The following is a 10043-nucleotide window of genomic DNA, read 5'->3' as shown; positions in this document are numbered from 1 at the left end:
CCGGAAAAGGTGTTTTTCATTTTCATGTATTTGAATATTAGATGGCTAGTGTTAGATGCGTAGCTCATCTAAGCGAGGCCTTAACAGCAGCAATTACATACATACATCAAATAACATACATATATACAAAAGAAAGTGTCCACTACTAAAATGTAATCGCGTTAAGGTTGAGTTGACGTATTTAAATAAAGTATATACCGTTTTTTGTTCGTTACACAAACCAGCCGATGCCGATGCCGATGCCGATGCTGTGTGTTTATATCACTCTTCCTTCTTCTTCTTTTTCGGAACTGATCTCTCGTCTGACTCCGAGTTGCTACTGGAGTTGTCAGCGTCGCTACTACTGTCGGTATCCAGTTTGCGTTTCTCCGGCGACTTCTTGGCCAGTTTGTCCACGTAGTTCTTTACCTTGTCCGGCTGTGGACTATAGGCCCAGTGTATAAGCTGTAAGTGTAACTCACTAGGCGCGCCTGTCTCTTTATCGAATAGTTTGACATCTTCGCTTTTGATTTGTTCCAGCAATTTTGCTATCTGACGATTACGTATTATATCCCAACTTGTTGTCTCGTCCTTCGGATACATTGTGCGCAGGTGCTTGTAGTTGCCCTTGGCCTTGGGTCCTCCATAAGCAGCCAGGAACTCAGCCGCCAGTTTCTCTTTTGGTTCAGGCAATGTGGCCACCACGGCATGTGAAAGATAGGCGCGATTGTCCTTGATTCGATTCTCCGTCTCGAATTTTTCGAGAAACTCTTCAAGTACTTGCACGCCTTCCTTGATGGCACTTATTTTATCTTCATTCTTGGTCCCAGAGAGCACCCTTTTTGAGCTGCCAATAAGACCCTTGATAGCTAGTTTTTGATATTCTGGATCGCGTTCCTCTAAAATGCTGCAATTGAAATGTTTCGATATATCAATTTAATTCCCACATAGAAATATAAATATTTGTATAGACAAACAGTGGAATGTTTCTGGATGTCGAATATGTTCGCGTAGCGTGCCAAATGCTTTGCATGTGTATACGCACGGAGAGCAGCAGTCAGAGAGGAAGCCGAGGCGAGGTCTCTCTCGTTCGTGTTAAACACTAAAACTGTGACATGACATCATAATGGCGGCATAGCCAAATTGCCGCTGACTATGACCTTCTGCCTTAAAAGCTGATTTGTATTGGTATGCACAGTCAGTTGCTCTTACCTCAGAGTTGCTTGCGCCGCCGCCTTGTCCTTAAAGCCCAGACCAGGCACCGTCTCCACCTTATCGTCACCATCAGTCTTTGCATTTTTGTTGGACGCACCGCCGCCATTCTCCTCTAGCCATTGCTCAAACACGCCAATAGCATCATTTATGTTCTTTAGCTTCTCTGCTGCTTTTGTCACTGTACAAAGCCAAATAATTGCTGTGAAAAGTTAAAAAAACAGACTCGGTGGTAACTTACTTGTCAGCACGCGTTTGGCACGTCCCAGAAGTCCGCGCACGGTCAGCTTGCGGTACTGCATATCGTGGCTCTCCAACAGCTTGAGCGTCTCCAACGCTTTCTCCATGTCCTTGAATCCAAATTTTGATTCGCCCTCGGACATTGTTGCTGCTCAAATTTAGAAACGTATTTGTCCACCAAAAGAAACGACTACTATCCACCACCGACAAACTGCGACTGACTGCTGGCTTTTCGTTTACAAAAGTTTTGAGGCAAGGCATACACAGCGCGCGCCATAAGAATATCAAAAGAGAGCATGCGAGCGCTACTGAGACTGGCTGAGCAGTATCTGGACAGGCAATTAGATAAGCGTGGCCAAAATAACCAAGTGACACTATCAGTGCTCAATAGAGGAACCGGTTTGTTGTCGTACTGCCGTAGCAAAACAAAAGCGAGAAGAAACCCTGATATGACGTCATGCCCAACAGATGGTCACACTTGCGCACCCACACGGGCACACACACACACACCCAATTCATACGATAGTTTTTGGTGCGGTTTGAGAATAACGTGATATAAAGATACAATGGTCGCCAAAATAACCTTGCCGAGACAAATCTTTAAATATTATTTTATTTTAAATAATTTTGCATACAATATTACACAATTTGTTGATTTCAGGTTCTTTTGAGCATAATAAAGTTACCATTATCCATGCAGACGAATTTACCAAAAGCCGATAGTCAAAACTAGTGTTTGGCAAAATAAATATGCCGAGCATTACATTACTGAGAGCTTAGCTTAACTTATTAGCTCCAGAGCTAGTCATACAATGTTTGCAGGTGAACTTCCACAACTCGCTTCTTTAAAAAGAAGTATTGGGATCAGATAACCAGCTTCGAGTTCTTTGGGTGAAAAGTACCATCAGGTGGGCCTAATATATTAGGGGATTCCCACTATAACACACAAAATAATGACTCAGGTGATAGACATGGTTAATACTAACTTATTTCGAAATTTATTTAGCTTATCCATAAACATAATTCGGCCTAGTTATTATACCCTTGCATTTGACGAAATGTATGCATAGCCCAATAAGGGCTAATAGTTTGAGCCCATAAACTATTTTTAATTACGACGACCAGCTGAGTGGATATAGTCAAGTCAGTTTGCGCTCATTTTCGTCTGCGAGTCTTAAAAATATGTACATTTTTATATTGGATCCGGCCAAAACGCGTTACTAAAACAAATCGTTGTAATAAAAAATAACAGGTTGATTTAAGAAAACAAATAATACAAAAATATGGAGCTCTGTAATATAAAAGCAGATTCCGACAGCTCTGTTTATATGTATATCTGCAAGGGTACTAGGTCTCCGGCACTCCGAAGCTGTTTTGTTTTCTTTATTACTTAAAGATTGATAATCAAATCATTTTTTATAGCGCAACAAACGAGATGAAATGCCTCCTCTGCAATACAAGTCGAATCAAATTGATGCTTACAGTTTGTTAAGCAACGTTCTACTCACATTTTAAATCTAGTCTAGCTCGTTTCTCCAGGATTTCCAATTCCATCATTTCAATTCGCAGTTTTCCCTCTTGTACTTCCTGATCCAGCTTAATTTTCTCTTTAAGCATTTCGTGATCATGTTTTTCTTGCGCTCGCAAATTTTCGCCTTTATAAAAGTCTTGCTGAAGCAACACCAATTTAATCTTTTCCTCATCCAAGCTGCGCAGGGTTCTTGGGTTCCAACTGGGCCAGTCGACACTTGTGCTTGCCATGACTTCCTTGTGTGCAGAAATATTGGCGACCTTTAAAGGAAAATATATTACTCTCCACCTGCATGCATATAATAATATGTGCTTACATCGTGCGCATCTGTGGAACTTGCAAACATGTCATCTTCCCCCTCGAAGTTCATGTCATTGGGCACATTGGCTGTAAGGAGAATTTAGATTTGATAGTATCAAGCATTTTCCAAATGATAATACTTACAGGCATCGCTGTCGAATTGGTTGCTTAAGCCTGCTGTTGACTCCCCCATCAGGGCAATAAACTTTCCTGTTCCCATGCGAAAACTGTGGGTCTTGTCCTCACCCAGTTCAACCTTGGACCTCCTTTTCATGTTTATAAACTTGTCTCTTAGTGCCTTCCATTCGCGCCGAATGCCTGTTCTGGTGTAAAAGGTGTCTGCCATTTCTTCCCAGGCCTGCTCTTTCTGTTTCCAGGTAGCTGCGTCGGACTTTTTATTCTCCAGGATATTCTTTCTTTCTTCCAGCAGCTCCATGAGAACTTGTTCCTCCTCTGCCGTAAAATTTTTGCCTCTTTTTTTCTTTTCCTCGCTCGACATTTTTCAATTTTCCGCACACAACAAACAAAATAAACAAACTCAGCTGTAGTTTATTCAGTGTGACCACTCTCTGCAAATTATGGCCAGACCTGCCAACTTATCGATGCATGTTGCCAGAGTTCAAAACGTTTTTAAATTTTGTTGGCAAGTTGATAGGGAATATGAAATTATTATAAAACATATGTGTTTTTATAAAGCCAATCAATAAGATCTATCTTATAATCAGCATCCAAGCTAAGGATATAAGTACTTATGTATTCCCAGTCACATACCGTCAATCAAAAACCAATTGACATCTTATTGTTCTTAAAAGATATGATTAAAGATATGATAAAATAGTCCAATGTAGATTATATACGTTAGGAAACAAAGTTCGCCCCAATAAAGCCTGTGTGGACATCTGCTTTACAACTGTGGGGTACTGTTAGTAACTCGAATATTGAAATTCTGCTGCTTTTTACGTCTCCAATGCTTGCATACACAAAGATCTACAAATTCCTCATGCAAATTAAAAAGAAATAAATGTAAATAGTAAAAAAAATACATTGATAGACTTCACGACCGTGAAAATAAAGGCTAGGTTATTTTACCTAACCGATAATAGTATAGCAGTAAAAAGACTTGGAGGAATGCACAATTTCAAAAAGTGTAAACACCCCTCAAATGAATTGGAACAAAGATCTTTGAAAATGAGTTTGAGGCCGTTCGGATGGTAAACAACAAAGTTTCATACAAATGTTTTTCGCGATTTTTCCACTTATACAGGTGGCATTTCCAGAAACCTTGTCCTTGTAAAATATAAGAAAAATTCCCATAGAAATAGTCAGACGTTTATTATTATATGGACTGATTGGTTTTAAACAGATTCGAAAATGATGAAGGTTTTTAAAGAGAAAAAGATGTTTATTTTGATTACAGAGGACAAGATGTTTGTTTTTTTTTTTTTACATTAGGGACATCGATGGATTTTTTCGTATTGCAATGATCATGACTTTTAATGGTATTCGTGTATAGCTATCTGATTTAACTTCTTTTGACATACAGATAAAATTTGTATTTTCAAACTTTCATAGAATCAAATTTAATTGCAGCTGCGCTGTATTTCCAGCACATCGTCCAACATGAAGTTCCGTAAATGGCATAGCGCCTGCACCACATTTTCTTGGTCACGTATATTGGGGCCCAGCCAGTGCTCAGGCAACTGCGTCTTTCCCACCTGGGTAGGATGCACATGGGTAAGTGATCGACGCCAATTGTTATTGCAGGCGCTGACGCTTAAATGGCTTCCCGTCTGCAGGCTTTCAATGTACTTAATATAAGCCTCGGAGTGGATGACACGGTTGGAACGGGGTGGTACAGTTACAAACATTGGCTCCAGAGGCGGCCCCGTAACAATAGTCTGCATCTGCTGCTGTTGTTGTTGTTGCTGCTGCTGTTGCTGAAGCTGCAGTTGTTGCTGTTGATGCGCAGCCTCTGCGTTATGCGGAGCTCGTGGTGAGTGCGCGTTGTTGGATGGGATTGGTACACTGGCCCCTAACTGAGGTACTAGTTTCTGCTTGCGGGGCACAAAGTTTTTACTGCGCTCCGTGATCCCTAACGGTTTACCACACTTGCTCAGATGTACCTCGCGCACATGTTTAATGAGCCGCAACACATTGGGAAAAGCTTGGACAGACTTGCGTATGCGCGGACAGTTGCGCCAGAGACACACGTACTCCATCTCGACGCCTGCCTGGGGATGGCGCTGAATGTGTCCAGTGGCATCGGAAAGACAATGTTCTGTGCAGTCGGCCATTTCTTCGAATTGATAGTCACACTTGTCCCACAGGCATTCAAAGGTCAGCGCCGGACCTGAGTCCTGACCGCCAGTAGCGCTTTGCGGCAGTGGACTTCCACAATTTTGGTTATCGTCAATCTCACGACGCAAGGCAGCGGCCTCTTCGTTCAGCTTGTTGGCGCGATCCTCCCAGCTTTGCTTCACGCTAGAGGGCAGACTCTTCCACTCGTTGCCCACTAAGCGAGAAATGTCACCAAATGTGGCATCCGGATTGCTCTGACTTATACCTGCAGATGACAAGAAATGATTAAATAATGATATGAGTCTTACCAACTTAATTTGAACGGAAATCAATTATTGCTTACCCTTGCGCACATCGCTAGAGTACAGTATGTATCCAGTGAGGCTCTTCTTTGCCGATTTTGTTTTTGTCTTAGAGGTAAGCGGCGTAGAGTTCACGGACGGCGCTGGGGACGATATTGCGACTATATCCGAACTTAGCGATGGCGTATCACCATCCATAGAATCTTCTAGCATGGACAACTCGTTCAACTCGTTCTTAACATCCTTGGCTGGTTTAATGGGCGATTTGAAATAAAATATTTCATCTTCGGTGACCTCAGCACTATGCTGGAACTTGCGCAAATTGCCGACTACCAGATTGCGTAATGCTTTCTTAACTTCATCGTAGACTGACTCGCAAATGTACACATCACTCTCAGCGATTTCCGTGGGTCGGGAGCTAATGAACTCGGCGTACTCCAGCACAGCACAGCGGCCCACGATACCAATTACGGGACTCATATCCTCAACAGTGCTTAGTAGCAACTCTTGGCGATAAAATTGCTTGCCTAATGCTGGCGTTGTCTCGCTAGGTGAGAGCAACCACGGTCCCTTAAAATACGATTTACCATTTAATTCCCAGATCTGCTGTACTTGGGCGACGGATTGCTTTCCACTTTGCGTGGCCACATAAACAAAATCACCGGTCTTGATGACCCCGCTACAAATGGTGTTATACTGCTGATAGTATACACTGTTGTCCTGGGCATTGGGTGGTGCGTCGCAGGTTACATTGGGTTTTTCCTTTTCGACCAGCGCTTCCTGCAACTTAAGTTCCTCTAGCTCACCTTTGTGCTTCTCAATTCGCTCCTTAAAGACGGACATCACACGCTTCAGTTCCAATGGCGTGTCGCGCGGCACAAATCTCACCGAGCTGTTGTTGCTCTCGCGCGAAGTTGGCCAATTCTTAAGCTTCTTGAAACAACGCCCCTGTAGATTATATCGGCTTTCACAAACAAACACATCTTTTTCGGGCAGCCCATCGGGCCGTAGCTTAATGTAGTCCCTGATATGCATGACGTAGCACATGCCCAGCACCTTATCCATGGAAATGGTTTGTGAGATGCTGCTCTTGAAGACCTCTTTTTCGAGAAACTTTCGCGTAGTTACGTGGTAGGTCTCGTGCGGACGCAGAAAGATTGAGGCCTGCATTAGCTTTTCATTGTTCGGCGTAGTCCACAACCTTTCGATACATGCAATACTGGGAATCTTGTTCTCTGGCATCTGAACATACACATAGTCGCCAGGCGAGTACACCTGCTGGTTGATTGTCATGCTTTCCCCTTTTGTGTTTGCATTGAAGTCATCTTTGTCTTGTTCCTGGTCCTGTTCCTCTTGGGCCACCTTCTGCAGTCGCATTACCTCCACGTCTGAAAGCAATTTGTCTAGCGTGAAGCCGAGCGCCGGCGAACTCAGTGTATCCTTGCATAGCTCATCTCGCTTTCGTATAAAATACGTTTGTAGTTCGATGGAGTCCTGGAAGATGTCCGAGTCGGTGCGGGACAATTTGCGCGCTCGCTCCAAACAGGAAAATATGTCCTCCTGATAGACATCTAAGCGCTTATAGGCTCCTTTATCCAGACGACGTTTGACCAGATCCAGGGATATACCACGTACTTTCGCGCCAACGCCCAATTCGTCATACTCGGGCAACTCAGCCAAAGAGTCCGAATAACAGCGTCCCTCTTCGTCTTGGTGATTGTAAACCGAAGTAAAGAGCGTTAAGAACAGTTCCTGAACAGCCAACGAGACATCAGGCAGCGCATCACGCTCAGTGCGCAGCTGCTGCTTTAATTGCAGTGTTAACTGTTGCAACACTAAAGCGTCCTTGTATATTTGCGAGTCGGGCTCATTATATTTGCAGGCATTTTCAAGCATTAGCAGAAAATCAGCGGCCAGCTCGTCTACACTTTCGTAGGCGGCCTGCTTTAGTTTCTGTGCAATGCGCTCCATATCCATGGGATCCTTGATTATGTCATAATATTCCGGATAGTCGCTTTTTGATGGCAGCTTGGTAAATATTAGCGACAATTGGCGCTTCCCTTTCGGTTCCTGATAGTCTCGCAGCGTTTCATAGAACTGCCAGAGACGATCACGATCAGCTAGCAGCGCTGCCTTTGGCTTGCGCCCCAGCTTGTTGTATTTTTGCAGAGGCCTTTTCACCTCCACCAGACCAGGGAATTCTTTAAGCTTTTCGTTTAGAGCGCGCTCCAGCGAATTGGCGTCCTCGTAAATATTGGAACCCTCCTCATTATATTGCCGACAATTGGAAAACATGAGCCGATAGTCAGCAACGACATCCTCTACGGTGGCATACCGATCGGCACGAATATTGTGCTCAATGGTATTCATGTCAATGGGATTCTGTATTATATCATAGTAGTCTGGATATACCTTGCGCGGTGGTTTTTCCATAAACATCTCAATGGGCCTACGGTTGCCTACCGTAAAGTCCACTAGGTATTTTTGTATAGTGAGAATTTTCTTCTTGATGGTCGCATTGATAGCAATGCGATTCGTTTTTGGTGAATTTGAGTTGTTGGACGTGTGCGCCGTACTGGAATTTGAATTGACTCGTGGCCTGCCCGGCTTACGCTTTTCTGGCTGCACGCTCGCTGTGAAAGTTTCGTCTATTTCGTCCTCATCCATATCACTGGTTTCTTCCAGGGATTCCTCTACTAGTTTGGCATTCATGAGTTTCAGCATTTTCAGTGCATCTTTGTGCGTGCGATGCGTGATTGGAAACGCTTTTTTGGCATTGTCCAGCATCAAATAGAGATCGCCAGTGAGATCACTTATGTTCGCATAATCGCCCTTCTTCAGCTTAGTGTGAATTTGACTCATTGAAATGGGACGTTTGATAAGCTCAAAGTATTCAGGATGAAAGCGACGCACAGGCAGCTTCCACAGAGAGTTGCCCAGCGGCGGACCAGTGATACCCGGATGCTCTGATGTGCCAGGAGCATTATACAAGTGATCAAATAATGCCCACATGGGTCCCTCGCCTTTCTTGCTGGTTTCCTCATCGTCCGAGCTATCCACTTCCTCTTTGAGCGCTAAAAGGTAGGTAAGATTATGGTTTCTCATAAATAAAAGGCACTCATTTATTTCACTTTTCGGAACTCAACCCACCTGCTATCGCTGCACTAGACAAACTCTTTAGGCGTCGGACTGGCTTGCCCTTGCCCGTCTCTAGCTCTAGACGTCGCTGCGTAAAGATTCGCTTTAGAGCCTTGGCATCCTTGTAAATCTGCGATCCAGGCTCATTGAAAAGGCAAGCATTCTTTGTCATCTGCAGCAGATCACGCTCCATTTCCACCAGCGACGAGTACGCGTTCATTTGTATCTTAGTGGCAATCAGCCGTAAGTCAATTGGATGCTCTATAACATCATAGTAGTCAGGATAAATCTTCTTAGACGGCAAGAGTTGAAACATGCGATGCATAGCCCTGTCACCTATCGGATCCGTGGCCGTCATGATAGATGCAAAAAGTTCTTCGTACTGATTGCAATCGTCGTCAAGATCCCCACCACCTGGTTCAGTGCTGCTCGTCAGCCGACGCGCATTACGGGGCGCACGCTTTGCACGTGGCTCCTCCTCCGCGAAGCCATTAGCTTCCAGGATGCGTTGACGCTGAGTCTGTATATGCTGCCACAAAGCAACGGCGTCCTGAAATTCGGCTGAGTCGGGTTTATAGAACGCCTTTGCATTACTTATTAACAATTCCAGGTCGTTCATCATATCGTACAAATCGTCATAGGAATCTGTTTTCAACTTTTGTTGTACTTTCAGCAAATCGATGGGATTCACCACCACGTCATAGTAGGAGGGTTCTTGGCGGCGCTTAGGAGCCCTTATGAATGTATCGCACAGCATAGATCCATCTTCTTTCTTAATGTTACGTATGGAGTCGTACAGCTGTTGGCACAGCTCCGTTGGATCCAAGCGCCGCTTTTTGCGCGCCGATTGTGTCTGCTGGACCGGCGATTGCTCCGGTGTCGAATCGTCTAGCAGAAGGGGATCTTCATCTTGTCGGCTCGATATTGAACTCGCGCGACGCTTGCGGCTAAGCATATTTTTGCAGATATTTTATGAAAGTTTATAAATAAAATTATAATTTTACAACGACGCCAATACAAAAACTAGTGATGTGCAAACTATG

At 44.0% G+C, this 10043-nt stretch overlaps 3 protein-coding genes across 3 annotated transcripts; all 3 read right to left on the bottom strand.

Moving 5' to 3' along the window:
* Window positions 1–10: 10 nt before the first annotated feature.
* Window positions 11–1634, bottom strand: LOC115761888. The gene is made up of 3 exons (XM_030703891.1): window positions 1433–1634; window positions 1192–1372; window positions 11–886 (listed from the first exon to the last, which is right to left on the bottom strand). The coding sequence occupies exons 1-3, from the start codon at window positions 1572–1574 to the stop codon at window positions 262–264; spliced, it is 948 nt and encodes a 315-aa protein (XP_030559751.1). The 5' UTR covers window positions 1575–1634; the 3' UTR covers window positions 11–261.
* A 480-nt stretch (window positions 1635–2114) lies between these two features.
* LOC115761917 (myb/SANT-like DNA-binding domain-containing protein 4) lies at window positions 2115–3781 on the bottom strand. Its single transcript, XM_030703935.1, has 4 exons — window positions 3407–3781; window positions 3279–3349; window positions 2940–3222; window positions 2115–2880 (listed from the first exon to the last, which is right to left on the bottom strand). Coding segments are annotated over exons 1-4 (711 nt in total). The 5' UTR covers window positions 3762–3781; the 3' UTR covers window positions 2115–2878.
* An 858-nt stretch (window positions 3782–4639) lies between these two features.
* On the bottom strand, window positions 4640–10017 carry LOC115761912 (protein polybromo-1). Its single transcript, XM_030703929.1, has 3 exons — window positions 9013–10017; window positions 5904–8936; window positions 4640–5825 (listed from the first exon to the last, which is right to left on the bottom strand). Exons 1-3 carry the CDS (start codon window positions 9953–9955, stop codon window positions 4843–4845), a joined length of 4959 nt encoding a protein of 1652 aa, XP_030559789.1. The 5' UTR covers window positions 9956–10017; the 3' UTR covers window positions 4640–4842.
* Between the last annotated feature and the right edge of the window lie 26 nt (window positions 10018–10043).

Source organism: Drosophila novamexicana, unplaced genomic scaffold, assembly GCF_003285875.2.
Source record: "Drosophila novamexicana strain 15010-1031.04,08,12 unplaced genomic scaffold, DnovRS2.1 tig00000512-arrow-arrow-pilon, whole genome shotgun sequence".
Taxonomy (NCBI): domain Eukaryota; kingdom Metazoa; phylum Arthropoda; class Insecta; order Diptera; family Drosophilidae; genus Drosophila; species Drosophila novamexicana.
The sequence above is the reverse complement of the archived record's forward strand: the minus strand, read 5'-3'. Positions and strand labels throughout refer to the sequence as shown.

Excerpts from the sequence above, each read along its gene's own strand:
- LOC115761912 (XM_030703929.1), bottom strand. The coding sequence starts at position 9,955 with ATGCTTAGCCGCAAGCGTCGCGCGAGTTCAATATCGAGCCGACAAGAT. Across the intron at positions 8,937-9,012 it reads GTCTAGTGCAGCGATAGCAG|CGCTCAAAGAGGAAGTGGAT; the intron begins GTGGGTTGAGTT and ends CCTACCTTTTAG. Across the intron at positions 5,826-5,903 it reads CTCTAGCGATGTGCGCAAGG|GTATAAGTCAGAGCAATCCG; the intron begins GTAAGCAATAAT and ends TGTCATCTGCAG.
- LOC115761888 (XM_030703891.1), bottom strand. The coding sequence starts at position 1,574 with ATGTCCGAGGGCGAATCAAAATTTGGATTCAAGGACATGGAGAAAGCG. Across the intron at positions 1,373-1,432 it reads TGCCAAACGCGTGCTGACAA|TGACAAAAGCAGCAGAGAAG; the intron begins GTAAGTTACCAC and ends GGCTTTGTACAG. Across the intron at positions 887-1,191 it reads GCGGCGCAAGCAACTCTGAG|CATTTTAGAGGAACGCGATC; the intron begins GTAAGAGCAACT and ends TTTCAATTGCAG.
- LOC115761917 (XM_030703935.1), bottom strand. The coding sequence starts at position 3,761 with ATGTCGAGCGAGGAAAAGAAAAAAAGAGGCAAAAATTTTACGGCAGAG. Across the intron at positions 3,350-3,406 it reads CCAATTCGACAGCGATGCCT|CCAATGTGCCCAATGACATG; the intron begins GTAAGTATTATC and ends TTCTCCTTACAG. Across the intron at positions 3,223-3,278 it reads GTTCCACAGATGCGCACGAT|GTCGCCAATATTTCTGCACA; the intron begins GTAAGCACATAT and ends TTTCCTTTAAAG.